Source organism: Taurulus bubalis, assembly GCF_910589615.1.
Source record: "Taurulus bubalis genome assembly, chromosome: 2".
Classification (NCBI taxonomy): Eukaryota; Metazoa; Chordata; class Actinopteri; order Perciformes; family Cottidae; genus Taurulus; species Taurulus bubalis.
Genome location: NC_136590.1, coordinates 4,492,338 through 4,518,913, shown reverse-complemented (window position 1 = coordinate 4,518,913; position 26,576 = coordinate 4,492,338). Strand labels below are relative to the sequence as shown.

At 46.2% G+C, this 26,576-nt stretch overlaps 2 protein-coding genes across 2 annotated transcripts in view; both read left to right on the top strand.

Moving 5' to 3' along the window:
- Positions 1-57: 57 nt before the first annotated feature.
- On the top strand, positions 58-17,184 carry fbrs (fibrosin; the record flags this gene model as incomplete). Its single annotated transcript, XM_079237633.1, has 18 exons — positions 58-378; positions 2,179-2,355; positions 2,697-2,723; positions 2,841-2,870; positions 3,108-3,156; positions 3,318-3,672; positions 3,763-3,998; positions 4,420-4,718; positions 4,843-4,887; positions 5,122-5,220; positions 6,195-6,263; positions 6,475-6,513; positions 6,949-7,020; positions 7,143-7,296; positions 7,508-7,588; positions 7,842-7,925; positions 13,532-13,748; positions 14,184-17,184. The coding sequence occupies 18 exons, from the start codon at positions 58-60 to the stop codon at positions 15,760-15,762; spliced, it is 3,933 nt and encodes a 1,310-aa protein (XP_079093759.1). The 3' UTR covers positions 15,763-17,184.
- A 1,556-nt stretch (positions 17,185-18,740) lies between these two features.
- srcap (Snf2-related CREBBP activator protein) overlaps positions 18,741-26,576 on the top strand; it is a gene marked incomplete at its 5' end in the record, with an annotated part of 36,237 nt that continues 28,401 nt past the window's right edge. The window contains 8 exons of the mRNA XM_079237226.1: positions 18,741-18,787; positions 20,253-20,329; positions 20,499-22,082; positions 22,125-23,365; positions 24,341-24,607; positions 25,293-25,478; positions 25,586-25,726; positions 26,233-26,431. Coding sequence (XP_079093352.1) covers positions 18,741-18,787; positions 20,253-20,329; positions 20,499-22,082; positions 22,125-23,365; positions 24,341-24,607; positions 25,293-25,478; positions 25,586-25,726; positions 26,233-26,431 — 3,742 coding nt within the window. The remainder of the gene's footprint in view (positions 18,788-20,252; positions 20,330-20,498; positions 22,083-22,124; positions 23,366-24,340; positions 24,608-25,292; positions 25,479-25,585; positions 25,727-26,232; positions 26,432-26,576) is intronic.

The window sequence follows — 26,576 nt, the reverse complement described above, 5'->3', positions numbered from 1 at the left end:
AAAGTGCTTTTTGGTCCCACTGGAGTGGCACACAAACAAGGAGGCTCCGTCTGACACATGGAGGGCCCGAGCCGGAGCGCTGGGTTCCGGCAGAGCCGCCGGTCGCGGTCGCAGCGCGACAGGGACCGGCGGCGCAGGAGGCGGGTGGACCCGGCCGAGCAGCGGGCCACGTCCCTGTCCTCGGGCTCCGACCGGGAGGCACGGGGGACGGACAGCGTGCTGGGTCCCGCCGCCGGCGGGGGCAGAGAGTGCCGTCGGCGGCCCGGTTTCGGGAGACACAGGCCTCCGCGCCGGAGGAAGAGGGAGTCGGTGTCCTGCGAGGAGGACATCATCGATGGCTTCGCTATCGCGAGCTTTGTCAGCTTGGAGGCACTGGAGGTAAATAGCACCCAGCTGTCATGCACTAAACAATATTTATTTGTATTTTTTTTATCTCCACCCTAGATGCACAATGATGCATTTATCTTTTAATGAAGCTTGGCAGGAAGTTGGCACAATCTTGAATTATTATACAATTAATTGGCGTGTCGGAATGATTCCTTCTAATTGTTGTTGTTTTTTTATTCCCATCCATCACGTCAACATCCTGCCTTCTTGCATCCAGGTAAAGGTTAAGGTGTGTAAACGGCTTCAGATTGAACTCTATAACACTATTTCTCTCTTGGAGAGAGCAATCCACTCAGGCCGACCCCAAGACATCCCTCTGATGGGTTCTGGAGAGGCCTCAATTATTCATGTCCTAATTCAGTGAGGTGTTGATGGGCTGCCAAATGACCTTTTCAGACTAAGAAAGAAATAACTAATCCCAAAGACATTATTTAAATGAGTGTAATTATATATTACTCAAAACAAAAGCAGAGATTTGGTGGTTTTTAAGTAGTTGGACCAGAGCTCTTCGCCCTCAGCTGTCAATCAATCAAGACAAAACTCATGTAGATTCTAAAAATCCCTTTTTTTTTTTTTTTGGTAGCCACTCTGAATTTGGAGCTTACAAAGTATGCATGTGGTACAATTGGCAATCTAATGACGAGAAAATAATCTCTTAATCTGTTTTATTGGCGGATCTGATGGCATTTGACCTCTGCGTCTTCACAGGAAACCAAATTATTATTATGTAGTAAGACTGCGTATTTGCATGCACAGACGGTTCCAGTATTCTCCTGGGAAACTTGATTTTACAGTCAAATCAGCCAGTGAAGGCCGTGATTGTCTGCTGGTTACTATCTCAAACTGCTAATAAGAAAGAGGAAAGAAAAAAAAAAACGTAAACATACCAGCAAAAAAAAGTAATAATGGAATGTGGCAATTTCCTTTTCTGACTTTCTAACTTGAGGTTTTTAACAGCAGTAACTGCCCGCAGTTATTCTGTAGAAGATAATTCATTTAAAACCAGACAAGCTGTGGCGACCTTTACGTTGAGGTACCGGCACTTCAGTTTGATTTATTCTTTCTATTTTAGCTTTCTATTTTAACTGTATTTTTTTTTTTTTTAAACTCACAAACTTCAGAACTTTTAAGGATCCATCCTAATTTTAAACTCTACAGAGTAGTTGTGGAATAAATGCTGCAAAACCCTCATGTAGTTTCCAGACGTTGTTTAATTTGATTACATTTTACGTGACAAACATTTATTTATTTGTATTCAAGTCTCCTAAGTCTCCCATTAATGAGACTCTATTTTTCTACACAATATTTGAAAAAGAAGCTCTTTGTACTCAAACTTTCTTTTCACATAAGTCACTGATTTCCAAACTTTTAAACGTTAGACTATTTTTAAAGCGATGCATTGCATACCTCTGTCCTTTGGTGTTTTAGTTTTGTGGACGTTTGTCAGAGGTATTGATTAAACATCACAGTAGTTTTTTATTTTTATTTTTTTTTTTAGGCTGCAAGTTCTTGTTTTGTCGTATAACGAGGTTGATACAATACAACTATAAAGTACAGTCTCAGGGCGCAACCTATAATTGAATCTACAACCAAACAGCTGAAGCGTCATGCAGGCTGTTGAGTTTCATTAGATCATTCTGGTGTTTCTATTTCTGCCGTCACTCAGAGTAGAATCTATGCAGAAATAGTCTCCGTCAGGACATTAATGGTCTTTGCCCTCAGACGTACACATTCATGATTATTGCCCGGCGTGTAAAAACAGATTTTGTTTTTTTATGCTCTCCTTATCAGATGGACTGCTCTCTGAAGCCCAGTCAGCGCATAGATATGCTGGGAAGGAGGAAAAAGGGGAAGCGAGGGCCGGAAGAGAACGGCGGAGGGCGTCTGTCGGAGCCGGAGGAAGGAGCCCCGCACAGCTACTCCAGCAGCTGTTGGAACAAGAGTAAAAATAAGAGGAGAAAGATCGAGGTGAGCCGACGACTCGCGGCTCTACGGGGCTTCGGCGTCTTCTTTGACTCCACTTTCATCTCGCCGTGTTTGCTGTTGAGCTGTTTCTTAATCAAATAGAAATGTTTACATGTCTGTCGTGCTTCTGACATGAATGAATGAGCCGGTAAAACAGGTTTACACCGGTTATCACTCAAGGGTGCTTTTAGTAATGAAACGCTGCCAGGACATTCCTCACAACCAGGAAAGCTAGTATCACAAAACACTTCTAATGTCATTTTAATCTCTTTTAAATAATATAATTTTTTCCATTTAATCTTATTGAAACCTATTTTAAATACTATTTTTTTTTTTCTTTCTAGGGTCACCCTTTGGAGACGGGTTACATCGTAAGTTTTTTTCCACTTTTATCGTGAAGTTGATGTTCTGCCACTCTGCAGCAACTCATCCAAAACTGTTGTCTGAAATATTCTAATCGATGCAAATCTGTGTTTGTCTTCTTTCAGTGCGACACTGAGAGTGATACAGGAGACAAGGTGTGTGCGTCTTACCTCTCATCAATATTCATTCCAGACTTCATTTTCTTATTTGGTCATGAATGTGTGACATTGTTGACATTATTTGAATGGGAACACAACGAGAGAAACTCAATTTCCTTTGACCATTGCTGAGTTTATTTCAGTATTAATTATTGTTCGGCCGTATAACTGACTGTCACGCTTGACTTAATCTATTTAAGAATTAGATAAATTACGTTTTGTGTCCCAATCTAGGCCTCCGACAACGACATGGACCCAGTCTTCACAGTCAGTACGAGGAAAGGTACAAGTAATTCACAAATTAATATGGAATATTATATTCCTCTGGTTTATTTTGGAGAAGCTCAGACTCCTTTGATCTGTGACTCTAGTCCACGTACTCCTGTTCCTCTGTGCCGTGATGTGCCAGAGCGGCGTAATGCTGACCGCTATTCTCTCCTCTAGTCGTGGAGCCCGCCCCCACAAACATGGGCACGACCATCGGTAAAATCTGCCCACCTCTCCCGGCCCGTTGCGGCGGCGTCTCCCGGTTGATGGTGACCCCGAGGGTGTCCGGCCTCGAGCGAAGTCAGGAGAAAAACTTGGAGCAGCATTTCCCGGAGCCCGCGTCGTCTTCTTCTACCTCTTCCGCCCCCTTCTCCTGCCTGCCTTCCCCGGTCACGGCGGCGGGCACAGTCCCGCGCTCCAGCCCGTTCAATGGCAACGGCGGCCGCCACAACGGCAGCCCGCCGCTCTCCAAACCCAAACCCTTTCTCACTTTGCCGGGACGATCTCACTCCATCTACAACACCAACAACAGGTACGCCAATTTAGTTTTTCTCCCGTCTCAATTCTTAGATTTCCGTGATTCGTTATTTAAACTTTTTTTAATGTATTTTTGCTTCCTCAGGAGCAACACGCCGGCCAAACCTCCCTCATCGGCTTCATCGGTTGCGTCTTCCTCATCCTCCATGCGTCCCCCGACTCCCTCCACCAGTGTGTCGCTGCCCTACTTCAGGGGCTCGGGATCCTCAGGGCCCCTCCGACCGCCATCCCGAGCCAGTGCCGGGGCCTTGTTCGCATCCTCGCCTGGACTTCCTCCTCCTCCCCCTCTGCTGCAAGGCCCCGGTCACTCAACTGCAGCAGGTACGGTCGACGGCAACGCTGCGTTTATCTACTTTTACTGTTTAGCCGTTCATGGGAACACGATGACTAATATGTGACTGAAATGAACCGAACCGAACCCAGACTTCCTCTGGCGGTTCGTCTGCGTTAAGAAAGTTGTAACCTGATGAACGGCGGTCTGAGCACGTCGGCAATGCAAATATAGCATTCCTTGCACCGTATTGTATGAGTAGCACTGTGAGAGAGAGAGAGATATATTAATATTATTATTATTATTATTATTATTATTATTATTATTATTATTATTATTGTGTCTGTTTAAAGTGGCAAAATAAGGTAGCAACATTTGGCTTTTTTTAAATACAAAAATTCAATAGTTTTCATTTAATATAATTAACTTTTATTTATTTCCTCTCCCTTTTTTTATTTCCTGTCGCTGTAGACCAAGAATTACTGCGTCAGAACTTAAACTCACACTTCTTAAATTCACAAGAGCGCGACGGCAGACGCAGCGCCCCGGGGGCTGAAAACAACAGCGCGCCGGCCGCAGGGCGCTCCACTCCCGGCGGTCAGTCGTCATCAAACTCCGGACCGGGTTCGTCGGGCCGGGCGTCTCAGAACCAGGCGAGCATCCCGCCCATGGCCTTCCAGTTCCACCAGCACAACCACCAGCACCAACACACGCACACGCACCAACACTTCACGCCCTTCCTGCACCCCACAGCGGCCGCACCGCCTCTGGTGAGAAGCTCTCTGTTGTTATGCTGAACATCTGTGTCGTACTTGAAATTCCAGTGTGGCTGGAATGTGGACCAAGTTCAGTTTTTTGGGGGGATTTAACCCATGCACTGTTTTTGTCTTTTAGTTTGATAAGTATGCAGGGAAAATGGACGGGCTGTACCGACACCCTGTGAGTACTTTGTGTAATCTCACTGTTTTTTTGTTTTTTTTATGCTGCTGCTGATAATTTACAGACTACATCAAGGCTGAGAATACATTTTAGCTGTTTTAGGACCGTAAACATTTGAAACTATGACTAGATTTAAGCATGGATTTAATTAATGTGTTCAGCTGTTCAGCGGTCACTAAGCTGTGTGTGTGTGTGTGTTTTTTTTTTTTTTTTTGTGCGCGTGTGTCATGCTAGTTCTTCCCACAGTACCCGCCGCCCTCAGTGCCGAGTATCCAGCCTGTGATTCCTCCCAGTGGGCCTTTCAGCTCCTTGCAAGGAGCATTTCAGCCAAAGGTGAGAAGAAAAATCACACTGCAGTGTGTTTGATAACAGTTAGGATTTCTCACTGGAGGGTAATTAAGCATTGACTCTCTCACAGCAGGGGTCCCGTAAGGCTCCATCATGACTGATGGAGCCTTAATCTCTTGTCCTTACTTGCGTCTGATGAAGTGAATCCAGAATCTGTTGTGGTCGAGTCGCCTCTTGGTCCTGTAAGCTTCAGTTGAGCTGGGCACACTGTTCTATATTAGAAATGTCGTTTTATTCCGACTCGCATTATAAGAGTAAAATTATCGGTCCGTTTTTTCTTTTTTTTTGTACGAGGAAACTCGAAAATAAACCGACACGTTGGTCCAGTGATCATTTTGTCAGCGGAAATGTTGACGCTAATTATTTATTTACACGTTTTTACAACCTGCTTCTTCTGAGTGAAACAGGATGCGGAATTTAGCAGAAGACCTCTGTAACATATCTATAAAGTCTGTTTCATCATGTGATAAACAATTTCAGTAACTGATAACCGTTAATGTTATACGATATGAAAGAAGTACGTCGAGTCAGTGACAGTCGGCCGTGATGAAACTACAGCCGGGAGAAATGTCTTTAAGCAAAATACATTTCAGTATCATGACACTGTTTACCATAAGTATATGACTAAAAGAGTATCTTCAATTCCACTGACTGAATCTTGACAAACAAAAAGGCTTGAAAGCTTCGAGGCCGGTGGATTTGGTTTTGCTCGTTGGAGTCTGTAACTTTTTTCCCCTCGTTGTTATATCGGCCGCGATAAAAGGAGGAAACCTCAAAGAGGCCCGGCTGCTGGAGTCACAGTTGGACCGACCCGGCCGCCACATTTTTACGTCCAGACCCCCAATAAAAACATGTAGATTTATCTGCAACGTCGCGATGGGTCAGTTAGTCGTAGACGTGCAGCTCAGTAGGTTTTGGCTCATGTGCTGTGTTGTGTCTAACAGCCTCTTGTCCCTCAGGGAGCAGGTCCTGATATATCCTCACGACTTGGGGTTGTGCCTCACCACCTGCAGCCCAAAGACCCCAGGGTAAGGACAACGTGCTCTACCTAGAAGTTCTTCAAATGTCTTTTTCTTCTTCTTTAGTTTGCATAGATCTGCACGGACGTGGACAGCCAAAGTTTAGACGAGAGTGGTGCTGCAACACGGGCCTTGTCAGTGCAGGGAAGAGTGCAAAAAACTATTCCTCATAGGAGACGTGTGGATTAAAAGTGTTTTTTACACTTGTGTTTTCTTGTAGCTAACTGATCCATTTGGGACATCGTTGAAAATCAGTAATGTAAGCAAAAAACAGAAGTTTTTGAATCCCTTGGCTCCTCAATAGCTTCAGCCTGTTTTTTACTTCCTCACCGCTTCACTCGCTCTTTGCACTAATCTCACTTGTAATCTTGCTCCTGGTCCATTCTCTGCCGTTGCACACCCAGTTACATATTTCAGAAGCCAGAAAATACCCCGTTTAAAATGTGCGTGGTTGTTCTCTCCCCCTGTGGTTTTCTTATATCCTCGCTTATGCATTTTTCACGACCATATTTTTTGTTTAAAATATTCCCAACTCTGGTGGTTAAACCTCATCTCCAGCTGGAAAACGTCGACCTTGTGTGGCAGCTAAGCGGGAAGAACATCTGACTCTGTGTGCAAAAGGGTTTTTAAAGCTGTACGTGCGAGATTTACAGGTATAACGTTGTAAACCTCTTGTGATCTTTGTGCTGTGCAGAAACCAGGAAAGTGGTGTGCTATGCATGTGTATGTGGCCTGGATGATTCTGAGCCATCAGAAAAAAGTGAAGGTACGTGTTTCTTATTTATACCGAATCGAAAATTGTATTTGGAGAATAAAAACGTGAGGTCGTTTCACCCCCATTGATAAATGGGTCGCGCGGTTACCCCTTTCAACGCTCGTCTCTTTCAGCTGATGCGCGCTGATCCTCACAAGTTGGACTTCCGTAGCGACCTGCTGGCACGTCTTCCCGGAGCCGGAGGAATGGGCTCCCTGGGGCCCATGGGAGGAGCCATGCCTCCCACTCACGATCTGACCCGACCTCCCAGTCTGTTCTCAGCTGCAGGTGCATATCTAAACAATTCTGTCTTTTCAGAGCAGCTGCGTGCGTGTGTGTGTGTCTGTGTGTGTTCTCTGCTGATTTGACAACTTGAAGTTGTGCTGGGATATTCTTATTTTTTCACTTAATATTTTGTGTGTGTGGCTCGACACGTTTGCTTCTGATGACGGGTGACATTTTGTTTCTGGTCTTTTTACTACTTCTCTCTCTCTCTCAGGGGCAGTCAATTCGTCCTCCGCTCCTTTCATCTCTCCATCGACGCCTCACTCGTCTTTCCTCCCACCAACTGCACACTTGGGTAAAAGCGGCTTCAAAAAGGCACATCTGTATGCCGCATGTGCACCGCAGCCAGCATCTGTCGCTTCGATTCACATTTTACTTTGACCTTTCAGCGATGAATGGAAACCAAGTTTTCCTTTTTAAAAAAAACAAAAAAAACAACGTCCGTGTTCTTCCATCTGACTGGAGACATTTCAGAAGCTTACATTTTAGAAATGAACGGTTGCACCAACACAGTCTTTCTGACGGTTTACCTGCGTTTGTGTCTTTAGATCCGTACGGCCGATCCCCGCCCTTCACCCCTCTGGGAGCTCTTGGTTCTGGTGCCTTTGGAGGACTTGGCAGCCCAACACTGGGTCAGTATTTTCGGTTTCTCTGCTCTTGAAACACGAGGTCTAAAAGATTATTTCTTAATACAATCCTTATATTGTATACCTCAAATAAGTCTGCAGACTTTGCCTTGGTCTTCTGAGTGTGTGAGCAAGGGGACAAGTCATGCTGCCATGTCGAAAAAATACTATATTATTATAATGTCTTTATTTATGGATTCAAGTAGGGCTCCAACTAACGATTATTTTAATAATCGATTAATCGGTTGATTTATTTTTTCGATTAACCCTCGTAATGTCCTCCCGTTTGCCATACACCTGCTGTCCTCTGGGGTCAAAAATGACCACACCTGGTTTGACTGTTAATCAAAGCATGAAGTATAAATTGTCAATTAATTCTGTTTTACACCTTTAGTCTTACTTCAGTCCAACCCATTAACACATTTTTTTCTTTTTGTTTGGGAATTTAGGGCCAATAGACCTTGTTTATAAAAAAAGTATACTTTTTTTTTTGTGGAAATGAAATGAATTATTTTGACTTTATATTATTTTGAATATTTGACTTATTACAGACTGGTACATGTCAAAGTTTAGTGCAGATGCTGTTTTTGAAACACTTTATTTTTTTTAATGGCAGCAGATAATCACACCTGTTGTCCTCTGGGGTCCAAAATGACCCCATCTGGTTTGGCTGTTATTTAAATAATTTAAAGTGGATACTTCCCCCAATTCTGTGTTACACTTTAATAACAGCTTCATTCAAACACATTGACAGCATTTATTTAGTCTATTTTAAATTTAAGGCCAATAATACCTCATTTACATGAACATTTTCCTTGTTTTTGAGTAAAAAATAAATGTAATTATCAATTATTCTGACTATAGTTAACGATCAGGGTCACATGTGTTGATAGATCATCACAGACTGGTACATGTCAAAGTTTAGTGAGGATGCTGTTTTTAAACCACTTCAATTGTTTTAATGGCAGCACATAATCCCACCTGTTGTCCTCTGGGGTCAAAAATGACCCAGTCTGGTTTGATTGTTTATAAAGCATAAAGTATAAATTATCACCCAACTTTGTTTAAACTTTTTAGCCAACTTTATTCCAACTCATTACCTGACATATAAAACATGTCAACATTCCTTTCCAAAACATTTAATTTTTCAAAACTAACCCGCATGCCCTGATTTTTTTCTGACTGCGCACCAGCAGGTCTGCCAGTGTATACTTGCACGTTCCATGCATAGCTGGACCTGGCATCGCATGCTGCCCATATCTTTATCCCATATTTCCCTGGTTTACTCGGGATGTACTGTTTGAATGGACAGCGACCTCTGAAGGGGACCAGGCGCTCATCCACAGTCACATCAGTGCCTGGATCGTACATCAACGGCAGGAGAGACACCCACTTGTCCCAAACGTCTTGAATGGGAGCAAGTTTGTCTCGTGCACGCGATCTGCTCTGGTGTCTTTGTCATCAAATTGAATCACTCTTGAGATTTTGTGAAACATCTTGAGTGTCATGGTAGCACGGAAAATTGCCCTCCCAGACTCGGCATGCCATAAACTAGCCGTAGCTTCTTTACTGGATCGGTACACGCCAGCGAGAATCAACAAACCCACATATGCCTGCAGGTCCATTGGATCTATCTTTCTCCACTTGTTGCCATACACACGTTTCCCCTCCTTGTTAGTCATGTTCAGCACCACCTCTTCAATAGACTTGGGCAGAAACAGGTAAAAAGTGGACTTTATGTCATCGATACGAGACCTTGAATATGCGGTTGGTCCATGGTGGCTTGTCTCTCTCTCTGCTCTCTCTGCTGTCAACATGTGTCGTCCATCACTGGGAGGAATGGAAGACCAGATCAAGGTTTCATCCTATGACTGGAAATATTCTTCTATCACAGCTGGGTCCTCTTCCTCCGATTCTTCCTCATCAGCTGATTCTTCCTCTTCATAATAAGTGCAGTCCTCCACTTCTGACACTTCTTCCATTTCAGATTCTTCCTCATCAGTTGATTCTTCCTCATGATAAGTGCAGTCCTCCACTTCTGACACTAATTCCATTTCAGCTTCAGAGCCTACCTCATCATGTTCCTTCACGTCATACCCTTCTTCCATTTCTGCAGCGGGTGATGTGGGGGCTTCTTCAGAGGAAGAAGTAGCATGTGGTCTGTATGTTGGATCTATCACCTCATCATTTTCCTTCTCTTCTGATCCTGAATCCTCCTCATCCGTTGATTCTTCCTCCTCATGATGTTCAGCATTGTCCTCTTGGTCATTATTTTCCCCAACATAGTTCAAAATTAGCTCACAAGCCTCCTCTGCAGTATAGCGCTTCTGCCTCCTCATGGTGCTGCCTGTCTCTAAATGAAATGTGTGAAATGGCCTCTGCTGCCCAACACCTGTGAGAAAAGACCTGGTTGTTGTTGTTGCTGTTGTCGTCATAACCATTGCTTGACTCCAGACATCAAACATGCAAGATCAAAGATGTTTTGGAAAGCCGTATGGGGGGACAAGTTGCCCCATTAGACCACTTTGTGCTGCGGGGTCTGTTTGACCCCAGAGGACAACAGACGTTATTAATTGCAATAAATTAGCCATAATTCAATCAAAGTGACTCTGCGACTCGGCGGTCGACCTGCGACTTGCGATAGATACTGAAAGCTGCTGTTCAGAAACGGGAAACAAACCACCGTCTTCACAACGGTGACCGCTGTGTGTGTGTGTGTGTGTCCTCTCTTTGACTTTAGTAGTTTGCTTTCTCTTCTCAAAAAAGCATTAATTTCCAACCCTTTATTCAAAAACAGAAGTGACATTTAAGGTTCTCAATTACAATTTGTCACTGAGATAGTTGGAATTCAGGGAAGGTTTGTTTGTGTGGGTTGAAAACAATTAGTCCAACAATTAGTTTCATGTTTTTAAATGTGTAAACCGGCGACGAATCCATCTGAGTGGGTGAATGTCGTAAAACGTATGAATTGGCACATTTACCGTGATTAGAGGAGAGCTGCGTGCTCGGCAGATGAATGAGTGAATGATGATGATGATGAGCTTGCACCAGCATCGCCAATCAAGTCTGCTCAAAACGAAGCCGGCGCTCGGAAAGCTTTGTTGTGGAACTCTTACAATTAATAGCTAAATAAGATAATTAAAATGTGTAAAGAGGTACAATAAGGAAGACTATTGTGGATTGAGCTGGTTATTTGTTTAAGCACTGGTGAAGGGAATCGAACGGTCCACATTGAAGCTCCTTCTACTGTATATTTACACGCAGAAGATAATCTGCTGATGTGGTTTGGGTTGTAAAGTAAACAGCAGAGTTAAACAGGAAAGTGATGAATGTTCATGCTACGCTGTGGTTCTTCTGATTTAGAGTCTTGCAATTGCAGCTGGTTATCTTCCATCTCTCATGGACGGATCATTCACAGCGAGCGAGACAAAGAGAAAGCGTTGTGACCGTTTCTTGTGGCTAATTGTAAGATACGAGAAGCCTTGAGCAAAAACTATTACGGTCTTGTCCTTCCAAAGTAACGGTTGACCTGTTCTGTCTTTACAGAAGTCTTTAACCGACTGTGGAACGAATACAGTGGATGTTTTGTGAGGAGAAGTTGTATCACAGCCTTACTCTCTTTACTTTTACAACTTTTAATTTAAAAGGTCACGGGGCACAACAGACAATTGTGTCGCCCAAAAACCTTTTTATTGATAAAGGTTAAAGTCATAATGATAAATATATCATAGAAGTCCCCATTTGCTGGTAAAGGTAGCGCTAAATAAACCTCAGAGCGCAGCCATATGCACGAACTTCAACGTATTACAAAACTCGTACAACGATATACAGACGCACAACGAATTACGAGAGTCGCAGGAAGTGACTCTGCGACTCGGCGGTCGACCTCAACTCGCGATAGATACTGAAAGCTGCTGTTCAGAAACGGGAAACAAACCACCGTCTTCACAACGGTGACCGCGGTGTGTGTGTGTCCGTGTGTGTGTCCGTGTGTGTGTCCGTGTGTGTGTCCGTGTGTGTGTCCGTGTGTGTGTCCGTGTGTGTGTCCGTGTGTCCTCTCTTTGACTTTAGTAGTTTGCTTTCTCTCCTCCTTTCTGTTTCTCTTCTCATGCACTGATTCGCTTGAGTTGAAAAGCCAATCGGAGGGCTTCCTCTCGCCGCCGATTCACCGTGCTGCAAAACAGGGAGGTGCCAGATGCTCAAAATACAATGAATAAGTAAATGAATAAGTCACTGCCCTCCATCCAAAGGAAGCCTCTTTCGGCGCTTTGAAGAATGATGGAAACGGTTGCACTTTTGTAACAAAAATGTATAATTTAACCTCCTGAAGCTTGAGAAAGAACATAGCATCTTTCTCTATAAATGAGTTTGAAGACTATGTATGTGTCACACCTATAGTGCATTACACCTGATGCATTAAACAGCCAAACAAGAATCTCACAGCGATATACGTCATATGCAATTAACAAATTAGTTTCTGGAAATCTAGAATTACCTGATAAACTAGTAAGCTAACGAGACGAAGAAGCCGATCAAGTGTTGTAGCTTTTGTTACCCGGCTCAAGTTAGTGGGTTAGAATGGTTTTGAGATCAAACACCCGGCTCTAAACTGGACTCAACTGGTTTGTCATCACTCTGTCTTCCTGTTTTAAGGCACGGCTACGGCTCAGCGCGTCGCTGTCCGATCGTCATTTGGCTGCTCTGGGTTTGGCTCGAAGTTCAACATGAACGGATTAAACATTTCCAGATAATGTTTTATTGGGAGGTTGTTTTGTTGCGTTGGACTGAGATGAGAGAGATTAATAATTAAAGAACCTCTTGTAAAACCATGTCAATTAGAGGTTGTTTTTTTTAGAGGTTTTAGACTGCAGAAATATTTGTATTTGAGTAATTCATGTTCTTTGAAAAAAAAAAAAAAACAGATGTACAGTATTCAGGGTTCTTACGGTCATGGAAAATCTGGAAGAATCATGGAATTTTAAAATGTTTTTTTCCAGGCCTGGAAAAGTCCTTTGAAAAAAATTAAAACTCCAAAAGTTTTGGAAAAGTCATGTAAATGTGTTATATTCATGTGTTCATGACGTTCATTTACGCGGAGTTTGAAATAATAAATATGCTTTTAAAAGAAAGACGCTCAAAATATAAGCAGGCATACATACAGGCATCTGTATAAATGTGTATTCTTTTAATCAAACTATTGTCTCTCTTTCATTTGAGTCATTTAAGGTTTACTGTATGCTTTGTATTCTCATTGTTCGTTTAAATACTACATTTACTCACCTTTTCATGTTTACACTGAGATTTCACAAAATGTTTGGTCATGGAAATCCATTGGTCAGAATGTGTATGAACCCTTAGTATATACTGTAGTTTCTTGCCTTTTATTGTCTACATTATTAATTGCAGACTAAAATATATTTAACTTGATCACCTGACAAGGACCAACTTGTTTTGAAGAACTTTACTTTTCAAGTTTTCAGTGAGAGTTTTACGCTTTACTTTGAAACGATAATCTTGCTCACCAGGATAATGACAACAAAGCCTGATGTGGATTTTGCTTCCACAAGATTTTTTTTTTTCCACTACCACGAATGTGTCCCTTTATTCATTAGCAGGCTCTGTGTTTGGCCCCAAAGATTCTCCAGCCAGCGTGGTCGGAGGCCTGTCCAACCCCAACCACCACGACCCGTGGAACCGTCTGCACGGCGGCCCGTCCGGCTTCGCCCCCGGCCCCAGCTGGGCCAAAGGGCCGGACAAGCGGGACGAGAGGGACCGAGCGAAGGACATGGAGAGGAGAGACAGCCCCCACATCAAGGATGAAAAGGACAGGTATGGCGGGGTTTCAACACTGGCTTTAACATGCGAAGGAATCGCTTTGATTTTGAGAGACAACGTCCTGCTTGCATTGAGTTTCTCACGAAAGGCACGGGATGAAATTAGTCCATTTACGTCATTCATGGCGGAGAGTCGTTTCTCGCTATTCGTATTTGTGAATAAATGTCAGTTTGCGAGACATTAGTAATCTTATAAAACATTTTAGTGACGAATAATTGTCTTCTGGTTTTAGAGACTTGAAGTGTCAGTCAAGTATTTTGCACACTGATCTCCTAGTGCAACCTTAAAATATAACAAAATAGATTTAACAGAACACAACAAATCTCCATATCTTCGAACCTTTTATTGACGAATTCAAACTGTCGTTAAAATGATAAATAAGAGGATTGGTGTGAATGATTTCCACGATGTCCCTTTTATGTTTTGCAGAGACAATATGCTGTACGGCCGACAACCTGTGAGGATGTCTCCAGTTGCCCCGACCTTCAAGCCCCGCAGTAGCACCCCGGTCTCCCACGTCAACGGCCACAGCAGCAGCAGCACCCTAGGGGGCGGTGCCGGGCCGATCGAGGACCTGACGCGCAGCTTGAGCCGGGACCGCGAGCGAGACCGGGACGGGGACAAGAGGCCGCAGCAAACTGTGTCTTCACGGGGACCTCCTTCATCTTTAGTAGCAGACCGGGACAGGCCGCGGTCTTCCTCGTCCTCCATGCTCACCACGCCACCGCCGCCCACCAACCGCTCCGCCCCGTCCCCCATGGAGCTTTACCCGCGGCCGATGGGCCCGGGGACACACGGCCACCACAACAACGAACCCCCGCACTCCCAAAGAGACGGTAACCTCCCTTCTTCCTCCGCGGCATCTTCCTCCGCGGGATCCGCCGCCGTCACTTCTTTGTCTCAGCCAAAGAAGTCCGACCGGACCACGACGCCCGTCTCCAAGCCGCCGATGCTCCTCCCACCGGTTAAAGTCAAAGAGGAGCGGAAAGAGGAGCCGGAGCACATCCCCATCACGCTGCCGCCGCCGGCACCCAACCACAGCTTTGAACGCCCTAACAGCCATCCTCACCACCATCGTTCCGGCTCCTCTTCCTCTCTATCGCTGACTCCCACTCCCGGTGTTCCACACATGCCTCAGAATCCAAACCCTCCTTCCCACCAGCATCTCGCCCTGCTGGACCGCTCCAGGGCCATCGAGGCGTATCTGGGGAGCACGGGCGCCGCGGGTTTGATGATGGGTCCGGGAGGAGAGCGTTTCCACCACGGTCCGGCGCAAGGACCGCCGCAGGGTCCGCACACTTTCACCTGGGACCCCTGGAGGGAGCTGGCGGCTCAGCAGCAACATCAGCACCGCAGGGAGGCCATGGCACTTCGAGCAGATCCACACTTAGCCCTGCGGACCGATCCGCACCTGGCCCGACTGCTCCAGCATCAGCGCATCATGGAGGCGGAGAGGGCAGCGGCCGTCGCGGCTGCGTCCAACCCTCACCACCCTCCGGTATCTACCTCTTCTGGCCGCCAGGAGTTCGGCCTCATGGCCCACCACTTCGACCGTCCGCCTCACCTCGGACACCCAGGAGGCGGGCTCATCGAGGAGGAGCAGCGCGCCCAGATCCTGAGGGAAGACTTTGAGCGCGCTCGCTACTTCGGGATGCACCCGCACATCCCCCACGGCGCTCACCTGGCCAACGCCTCCCACGCTGCTACCGCCGCTCACCTGGAGCAGCTCCACCCCGGCCTCCTCGCCCACTCGCTCCACCACGGACCCTCGCCCGCCGCCCAGCACCATGCCGGCCTCTTCGCCCGGCTAGGCCAGCTGAACACGCACCACGTGCCCAACGGCATCCTGGCGAAGACCCCCTCGGGCCTGGTTGGGGCCCTGGCGGTGGGGGCGCCGCCGCCGCTCATTCCGTCCATCACCAGCCGGTCGTCCACGCCGCCCCGAAGACTCGGAGGGCCAGGCGAGCTGGGGATGTACAGCGCCCACAAAGACGGAGAGTCCAGATAGTACAGGGACAACACTGGAGGAGATTAAGGGAAATGTCAGGATCACTGTGCTGCTCTCAACCTGCCCCCTTTTTCCTCTTGCAGACTACTAAACCCTGCTCTCCCAGTTACACAACCAAACCAGCTCCTCCTCCCCAAACAAGAGTAACCACGACTGGCTGGAGGTGATAGAAGGGAGGTGAATGCAAGACTTGGACTGTGCTCAATGGTTCTATCAGTGCAATTTAAAGGTACATGGGTTCTGTGCATCCTTGGTGTATTTTTATGTTATACTGGCTGTTAGTCCAATTTCCAAAAAAGCTGTAGGAAGAGGCGAGGACGAGGACAGCTTTCATGTCAGGTGAATTAAGATTCAAGCTTTTTTTATTTTTATTTTATTTTCAGCAAGCCTTCTCCGGGTGGATTGGAAATGACTTCCAGAGGGATGTGCACTGTGTGGGGAGGGGGAAACGCGTCAGCTCGGTTATTAAACCATGGGATATTATCATAAAACCTTCCTCGACATAAATTAACCCTGATTTGGTATTGTGGACGAGGGTCTTTAGAAAAACAGTGGCCAAAGTGGTGCTTTCTGTTCAGTCCTTCGTGTCTTTTTTTTCTTTGTCATCGTGGAAAAAGACCGATTACCGATGAGACCGTTGCACCTCAGTTTCCTCCTTCACCCAAAAATCTAACCCCACCTCAGCGTCACTGATCATGAGATTCAACCTTATTGTTTTTTTTGTTTGTTTTTCATTTTCAAAGGATGAATGGGTGAAATGAACTGTGCTTACACTGTGTGAGTGAACACAGTATTTTAGAGCTTCCTGTAATTGTTTCCCACTCTCCTCTTGACTATATGAGCAGGACCAGATTATAGTAGTCTAGAGAAATTGCCTTTGTAATTATTATTCTCAACATTAATTATCTTCTATAATAATAAATATATTCACTGTTATGTTATTTGTATTTGTTTCGGTTATCAACCAGTACTCTCTCTCCTCCCCCGCCCCTTCAGGTAGTAGTCTGTTTCAAATCATGCAGAAGGCTTGCGTCGCAGAAAACTGTTAAGTGCTCGTGAACATTTCAGCCTCTTCAAGGATCTCATCTACGACTTTCTTACGCCGAGAGGGAGGTTTGCGCGTGTGTGCGTGTGTGTGTCATTGGTTGTGTGTTATATCCATTTGGGACTATGGGAGCCTTGTACATTGAACTGTCGAGTTGTTTCATCAATAAAAGTAAGTTATATACATGGATAAATGGGACATCTGCTGAAGAACGGAGGAAAAAAATCATATAAGGACTTGTGTCAGAAGACAACTAGACAGTGGGTATCCTGAGAGGGAAAAGACTGGGTCGATTATTTTAATATGACCATTTTATACCTTTCAAACCCCTCCCCTAGAGACCACAAAGATTAATTATTAAATGAATTGTTTGTTTACTCTGTTGTGTGGGTCTTTTGTTCCGAGTCTTTCATTATTGGCGCAGCAACTGCTGTGATTTTCACCTGCCGTTTTTATTTTCTCGAGCAATAGATTGGTGTATAAAACCGGTGAGAAATACTTCAATTTAGTTATTTAAAATCTGTAGAAACGGTACGAATCCCCAAAATACAGTTTACTATCGGAGAAAACAAAGAAAAATAGACGAACTACTTCGCTGACGCTTGAATTTGACGTCAATGTATTTCTTATCTAAACAAACCAATGAATTCCCTTTAATTCTGCATTTAAAGGGACAGAAAAAGTACTACTTTTTACTCTGCTTTTTCTAAAGTAAGGATGTCTTCATTATTATTACCATACATCATATGTCCAGGTCCCTTAATCAGAAATGTATCCCCAAAAAGTATATTTACTCAAATACTAAAACATAAGTACACAATTGAGGAGCATGAATTTCATCTTGGAGGGAAGTGTGCTTTTTATTGCACTTCACAAATTTAGATTTTTGCACACAAAACTAAGAAATAGTTAATAGACTTTGAAGTTTTGTAATAAATTAAACTTCCCAAAAGTTCATGCAGCTGCATAATTAATCAATTGGTAAATTGACAGGAAATGAATTGGCATATTTTGATTGTTAAAGTGATTATTTATGTAAAACCATTTCATGGTTTCAGCTTCACCGCTGTGAATATTTTAGTTTTAGTTATTTTAATTATATATGTGACGGCATCTCACACTATTTTTACAAAATCAATGGAAAAAATGATCAGTAGATTATACCATAGTGAACATAATCATTAGTTAACAACACCACCAGTAAAATCCTGCTTTAACATTAATGCATGAATAATAAACTTGTGATGAAATATATAATAATATAAATAACAGGGGACATTTTTCCTACTCTAAGTACACTTTTCCTGAAGACTTGCATACTTCTACTTGTAACAGAGTATTTTTAAAGCGTGGTATTAGTACTTTCATTATAATATACAACTTGCTCCACCGCTGCTTGTAGCTTCATCACCATCTATTCGTCACTCAAAATACAAAACCTTTTGTGTAACTTTCTAAATGTGAAATATTATGACCGTTTAACTGTGCACTGTCACCGTTACGTTAATATATTCTTCGCCATGTGTATAATTTGTGGGATTAAAAATAAACCGATTAAACATATTATATCTATATAATTTATCGAGCTTGCGTCTCACAATAAACTACAATCGGAAATTTCAAGTGGCGCGCTTGACGAGATCTCGCGAGATTTCCCGTGTTCTGTCCGTTGTCAGCAGCAGCGGTCTCTCCACCATTTCGCTGCGTAAAGTCTCCTCCCCGCGACCGCTACATTCTGCGCCGAAACCCAGTCTCTCCCGGTCCGTATTTTAACTTCTTCCCACGGACCTAGTGGTACCTCGTTGGGTACCGGGAGACGGTTTGGATTACTGGCATCAAGGATTGAGTGCGATCTTACGCGGATGACGACTCCTTCAATGAGAATTTAGTAAAAGAAAATCGCTCGGAAATTTCAGGTAGGTGGGAACTTAAGATGGCGGCCTTGGAGAGGGAGGGGGGCAAGGAGGAAGTAATGGGGAGGTGAAGGGGGGGTCTCGGACTAACGACAGGACACAATCGGACTGCGTTTCACTTGGTAGTATTTTATGAATTTGCTTCGTAGAAATGCGGAGACACGACACTCGAACCGAGACCGGAAACAAAAATGAAAAGCAACAACACCGGAAAAAAATGTAAATCTAAAACCAAAGGAGTTGTCGTTGAACCGCCGTTTCCTCGCCGTCGCTTCTAAAGAGCCAAGCCGTTGGACCGTGTGGGTCCCACCTAAATCTCCCCCCCCTGTATAATCATTGCAAACATGTATATGGAACTTTATAACAATGTTTTATTCGCCCTTTTTTAAAATGCTTATTCGGAAAGCAACGCGTATTAGTGGTTAAAACAGAATATTTTTTACGTGTTTTATTTTTCGTGGAAAACAAAATTTGACCCCACGCAAAATGACGTCACGAGCGATTGCCCCCCCCCCCCTCCCTCTTCTTCCCCCTCTCTCCCTCTCTCTGTCTGTATGGCAGCGCATGCAGAAGCGGGTTTTTAATGCGACTTTTCAGATGTTTTCCCGTTTGTCTATCGCGGCGAAGTAACTTAAAATCAGATGTGTCGGCGTGAACGCGCTTCTTTGAGGGCTCGAGCGTTGCGTAACCCGCGGGTGGGGATGAAGCGGCGCCTGCGCATCAACCGAACGCACCCTTAGTAACTCTTCTACCTCGCTAGTTAGCAGCAGGATTTCTTTTTGCCTTTTTTTGTGTGCCACCCAAGCAGTGTCTCATTGTGGAAGCGTGTCTTCTTTTTTTTGGGATAATTTTTTTAAAGAAGACTTTATTGTCAACGTTCCCACTTCTCTCGGGACGAAAGTCGATTTCATCTTTTCGTCTCGTGCACGGTTTTGCGCGTGCTCCCGACCGCACAATGTACCCCCCACCACCCCTGAATAAAGATGCACTTTTTCAAGGTACATTATCATCCACAAGTTCCACGCAGTCTCCCCTCCAAATGCATTTCACATCACGAGAGCATACAAATGAATGAGTGGAAGGCCCGCGCGCCTGGTCGCCGGCTTTTAGCTTGTGAGCGCGTGCTGCAGAATTCCTAATACCTTCCTGTGAGGCGACTGCAGCAAAAAAATGCAAACTTGCAGCGAGCTAACTGAGCTGCCCGGTTTAGTGCCGCTTGTGTATTTAATGTATTTAATTACTGCTGCAGGATTCCCACTGAAACACAGCCTCGTACACCAACTGTAGTCCGAGCAAGTTGTGCTAGCGGCAGGCTATCCGAGCGCTGCTCTCGTGACCTGGCATGTTACTCATCCTCCCCACACACACACACACACTGTGGTATTTGTGTTTACGAAATGCATGTCCACGAATAAGAAATCTAGCCTCCCTTTTCTTTTTGCAAAAGCTTGCCTCACTGGTTTGTAAGATGTGCGGTTTGAGTTGTGCTTTTTTTTTGTTGATAATAAAGTTATCTATTTCTGCTCCCATAGACTATGTGGAAGGGACCCTAATTTCAGCATCCTGGAAGTAGAAAGCATAGAAGATCTGTGTCTCATACCACAGACAGGTGAGAAGTTGTTGCTTTGCAAACGCACTCAATGTTTGTCATTTTTCATGTACTTTCAATAAAATAAACAAAGACAGCACAGTGACTTCCCACTTTATCAATATTAAGTCATTATTATTCTTTTTTTGTACGTGGTCCAGACTCTTTTGTTTGCCTGTGTCACCCACAGGTGCAGTGTGTAGCCGGGGCAGCACAGAGGAAGGACGCTCTGGGGAGGAGGCGGTGCGGCAGCGTGCCCCTCCGGCTGTGGATGTGCTGGGTGGCAACTTCCAGGCTGCACAGAATGTGGCTGGGGAGTCGCCTCAGCATGCCCCGCAGCCGGCCGCAGCTACCCCCCGCCCGGTCCCTCCGTTCGCCAATCTGCCCGCTGTGCCACCGCCGGAGAGCGACGGCGACGACGGCAACGACCCGGCGTCCCTCGGCACGGAGAGCGCCCCGCAGACCGACTTGCCTGAAAAGCTCCCGATCGGAGTTTCGAGATCTTCGGCGGCGCCCCTCGTCGGGGACTGTAGTTCCTCCGCTGAGATGCAAAAGCCTCCAGATCCCCGTTGTCCCCTTCTCGCCACAGATACACAGATTGACAGCACAGTGCAAGAGTTGCGATACGGGTCACAAACTGATAAAGAGAAAAGCCCCTCAAACAGTGACACAAACCAGATTCAGCCGCTCGGAGAAGGAGCTGGACTTATTACGGGGACTAAGGATAAACAGTCCGTCACGTTGGAATACAAAGCAGAGACTGGAACGAGCGTGGAGCTCGGTGGAAAGGAGAACACGGGCGGGAATATTCACCTCCGACCCCAATCTCAAATCCATTTCACAGCTCCGTCTCGGTCTGTCCCGCTATCAAGTGTTGGTTTTAGAGTCCGAGACGCCGCAGAACACGAGGCCCCGGGGCCGTCCGACGGGGACCTGCGTGTCCACGTACCTCCGCCGGGCGCCGCGGTGCGAGCGGGGGGTCACCAGGACTCCAAATCGCCCCCGCTCCCTTTACCCTCATTGGGTAGTGAGATTAAGCAAACGGACCTGTCAAAAACACAACATAACATCATCACGGGCATCTCGACTGACGCCAGAGAGATACAAACGGCAAACTCTTTGGAATCGGTTGAGACGTTCGAGTACGTTGAGGAACTTGTTGACAGACGACCTCCCTCAGCAGAAATACTTGAGACCAGAAAAGCAGGAGAACCGCTTCCTGGATTACACGCTTCTCCTGGAAGAGAGGGCTCTGAAGGAGGAGACGGCCGCGATCAACTCGGAGGAGAGCGGCTGGAGGGCAGCGTGAGGGAAGGACATGCTGACGTCTCCTCGTCTGACTTCACAATGCTGCCAGAGGAGACTTCCTCTAAACCCTCTGCTTCGCCGCTCCCGCTTGACACGGGCTTAGTCGTCTCACTGCAGGCGGAGCGGGTCGCCGAGGCAGAAACATCTTATCCCGAAACAGAGCCGCCGGCCGAGCTCATGCATTCGGCCGAGGCTCATCAAATCGTCGTCGTCGGAGAGGAGACTCATATCAGCGGCGACTGGACGAACATGCACCTGAATCAGAGTTACCTCCTGCAGCGGGAAGATGGCAGCGTCTGCGAGGCCGCCATCGTCAACCAGCTGAGCGCCGACCTCTCCGTCGGGGAGCCGAAGCTGTACGAGGAAAGCGTGCAGGCGGACATCGAGCTGGACGCGCAGCGAGTGGAGGTGTATGAGTTTTGCACGCTGGTGGAGGAGGTGGCGGAGGAGACGGTGTGTGCCAGTAGCAGCAGCGGCGGAGGAGGAGGAGGAGGAGGCGGAGGCGGCGGCGGCGGCGGCGGCATCACACAGATGCCTCACTCTCCAGGATACGAGATGAACTTATTCAACGCGTTGCTCGAACACTCTGAGGAATACATCGTCAAAGAGGACCTCGAAAGCGGCACTGTCATTATTTCCCAGCAGCCCTTGCCTGTACACAACGACGCAAACAGTAATTCCCATAATTTGTCCGTACAAACCACGGGAGCAGCTGCGATCGGGCAGCATTTGGTATTAGAAGCTAGCCCAAGCGACGTTTGTTTAGTTGGAGTGGCCGCCGTCGCCTTAGAACCGACGGACAGCGGTCCAGAAATGCTGACGCCACAGATCAGTGCAGACCCGTCGGACCAAACGGAGGCGAGCAATTCTCCCGTAGTGCAAACGGTTCCCGCAAAACAGGAAGCGACAGCTGGTGCGCTGTCGCTCATATCCCCGGCGGTCGCCGATGCGGACGCGGGGGACTCGACCGTTGCCGCTTTGCTACGCGTTCAGCCCGCTCCCAATCAGACCGTTGTAAGTGCCACAAAGCGCGAGGCCCCTGCTTCCTCCCACGAAGGTTCCAAAGTGGCCCCTGCTTTGACAGAGACTCTGTCACAGAGCATGCAGAATGTTGCTATGCCCACAGAAACCAAACCAGCGGCTCTCTGCGTCACCCGCTCCCCTGGTCTCATACACCCAAAGCTGCTTCTTTTTAAACCGGGACAAACCCCCGCCTTGAAACCCCCTCCCAACCTTTTGCCGCTCGTGTCCAAGCGACAGAACGCGGCCGGCAAGCTGGCCAATGCCCACAGCTCGTGGTCTGGCACCGTGTCCGAGGAGTGCCTTCCCCAAACTGTCTCGGACTCTTTATGTGCGTCCGATCAGACCCAGCGCTCCTTCGTCGATAAAACGTCTGTGTCGGTGGCTCCCGGTGACTCTCTTCACCTCGACCCGGCCGCGTCGTCCACAAGCAAATCTGACAACGAGGCCTTAACTGTTGCTAAAACTTCCCGTGAAGCTGACGCCACCGCTGCAGACGCTACGGCGCCCGGCGCCCCTTACGCGCTCCCGCCGTCCGCCCCCGTCGGCCAGGCGGACTCCCTCTATGAGGAGGAGGAGAGCGAGGACATGGAGCAGGACGACACCACGGGAGAAACCGAGGCTCTGGAGGCCACTTCGGGACAGATCAGCAGTCCAGAGGAAGGCAGCGACGAAGAACCGGACGCAGACAAAACGGAAAGCGAGATGACCCTCGGCTCTCCACTCGAGGTAGTTTCATGACTGTTTATGAAATAGGTTTCGTTTTGTTGGGTCTAAACTGAACGATGTACCGAGAGTTCTTCAGGTCACGCTGTGCAGCATAGAGGGACAAGGTTTTTGTGAAGATTTGATTTAGTGAAAGGTGCTCAATGAAAAGAAAATACACACATAGATGCAAGCAAATGCACACGCTTCATTATAAACATAATAATACATAGATTTAAAGGCACATTGTGTTTGTTGATGGTTTAAAAATGTTCGGCCCCTCCTGCGAGGGTTGAAAGCCAACTCGGATTCACTCGCTTTTTCTTTTTGATTCGCTATCTTTGCGTCTCTTTGGCTCTGTGACGGTCATTTTCGTAGCTTCCTCTTGGGTTTTGTGGAGGTTGACACCCAGAAAACCACCCCGAACATGGGAAAATAAGAAAAAACAGGCAGATGGCAGAACATTGCCCTTTTTAGATATCGTGCATGACGGTTTCATGAAATAATTTTGTGAGCAGCGCTCAACCTGAAAAGAGATTAATCTGTTCTTACGCCACCATGTTGTTCATATATCAGGCATGTTTCCACTGTCCAAACATGGCGTCATTCTACACATCCTGCTGCACATGAACTGTGTGTGTGTGTGTGTGTGTGTGTGTGTGTTTAGTGAGTTCTTTTTAAGTTGACCGCATGCTCAGTTCCCCGTGTGTGTTGTCCAGCATTGGTTCACTTTTTAACAGGATGCTCACAAGCACTTCCTGGTCTGATGCGGTCACTGCTAATGAAGGGGAGCATTTTGACTTAAAAAAAATGCTTTCCTTTTGACTTCTGCCATTTTGCTTTAATTCTGCATGAAAGGTCTGTAGTTCTGGAGCATGTCTGAATTTGCTTATTGTAAACTTCAGCTCTGACATTTTTTTTTTTTCAATGACTCTTGCTGCTTTCACCTCGCTAATGCTTGAAATACTTTCCTCTTCACCTTCCTCCCTCGGCCCTCAGGTACACCAGTGGATGGCAGACGGGGTCACCGCGAACTCATCTCCTGTCTCGCCCTCCACTTCCTCTTCGTACCCCGGCGCCTCGCCCGCCAGCGACTGGGCCGCCCAGCGGCGGGATAAGTCCTCGCCTCTCCGGGGGCCCCATGGGAAGTTTGTGTCTCCTGGCACCGGCGGTGGCTTCAGTTCCTCCTCTTCCCCGCCGGATCAGGTCACGCCTCAGCGACCCCGCGGAGAGCGTCACAAAGACATGGCAGAGCTGGCTAAACATGTGAGTGAGACTTGTACTGCTGAGAATAAGTTGTGCGTTCAGAAATGATTTCCCTCCTGTTGCCCACTGCCTTAAATAGGCTCTTTTTTAAAAAAAATTTCTGGAGCAGGAATAGTTAGTTTGTATGTTGATGAGATGCATGTAACACTTTTACTAGACTGTCCTTTGGTTTTTAGTGTTTATAATCAAGATGCAACTGTGGACCAACTTTTAAAAAGATCAGTTAATCATTATTAAATATGAGAGTCAGTGATTGATGGCAAGTAAGGATGATGGTTCTGTTGAGTAGTGCCTCTCTGTCCGACTGGATTATACTGGATTGCTATCAATTAAGAGTTGTGCTGGAGTAAATAAAGAGTGCAGCGCTCTGCTGTGTTATCAACGGTTTCTCCACTGCAATGTTACTTCCAGGGAAATCCACTGTCATCCAACATGCTGTGCAGGTCTTTTGCAAATGAAACCGACGTGTGATCGGCCCTGGAGCTCAGTTATTCTCTGGGTGATTGGGTACAAAGTATTAACGCAATACTTCTCCTTTCAAAGTAATTTATTAAGTTATTAAATCCCCAAAATGGCCCCAAAAGCGTGCCTTTTTCTTATGATAAACTAGTGTGCGCCAGTTACAGGAACATTAATGCGTTAGGCGGGATTCACTGAGCGTTTTCTTCCCACTGTGCGTCTGCAGGAAGCGGACATCGAGCATCGGACCCAGTCACTGAGGCGAGAGGGCAGCTTGTCAACGAAGCGGCTCACCCGCCTGACAGAGCCGCCGCGACCCAAAGTGCACTGGGACTACCTGTGTGAGGAGATGCAGTGGCTCTCCGCTGACTTCGCTCAGGAGAGGCGGTGGAAGAGAGGCGTGGCTCGAAAGGTGGGTCAGGTTTATTAGTAAAAAAGTTTTTTTGTGTCTAGAAATGTGTTTTTACTAGGCTACTTGAAAGATGGTGTGTCTTATTATACCTTTTATGTTTTTATTAGGTGGTACGAATGGTGATGAGACACCACGAGGACCTGAGGCAAAAGGAAGAAAAGGCCAAGAGAGACGAGCACTCTAAAATCAGAAGAGTCGCCTCTTCTATCGCAAAGGAGGTCCGGGCTTTCTGGAGCAGTGTGGAGAAGGTCCGGATTATTCACTCGCACACAAAAAAAACACGCAAACAAAACATCCTGGTTCGATGCTCAGCTGTAAAAATTGAGACGATCACAGCCTGTGTTTGATTATTATTTTATTTCTTTCCCACAGAAGAATAAGTGACATTTTCCTGCCTTAGTTTACTATTTGGCATTTAGGTTTTTATTGTAGCTTCTTTTGAAATCACCAAGTAAAATTCACCCTGTTTTAAAAGCAGTGGCATCACAGGGTCAGGGTTCTTTTTTACGTTTTAGTTACAGTAGAATAAAATACAGAAAAGAACCTTTTGGTTCTTTTATTTTGAAAATGAATAACATTCAACAAATTGTGTACAGTTTTGAGCTTGATTTAAACGGACTAGCATGCTACAGCGCTAAATCTGGCGCTCCTTAATTTCTTCTCCGCGTGTGCAACTAGTTGACATAAACAGCTGTTTGGGTCTGAGGGCTCTACACCGATACAATAAGAGCGTTGGTGTCTTTTCTCAATGAAGGTGGTGCAGTACAAGCAGCAGTCCAGACTGGAGGAAAAGAGGAAGAAGGCTTTGGACCTTCAGCTGGACTTCATCGTCGGCCAGACGGAAAAATACTCGGACCTCCTCAGCAAGTCGCTGGCACCCAGCAGGCCGGCTGAACCTGAACCCGTCCCTCAGTCTCCCAAAAAATCAGTGCCACCTGCCACTGAGGAGGATGGTGAGTGATTCACAACTGCTTTACTTTGTTTGTTGTAGGACATACTTTTGGTCATTTTATAGTGGCTCAAGAACTGACGTCTAAAGAATATGTTCTCAATCTGAGAATCATGTGAATGTGCCTCCTTTTCACTTTCGTCCGCTTG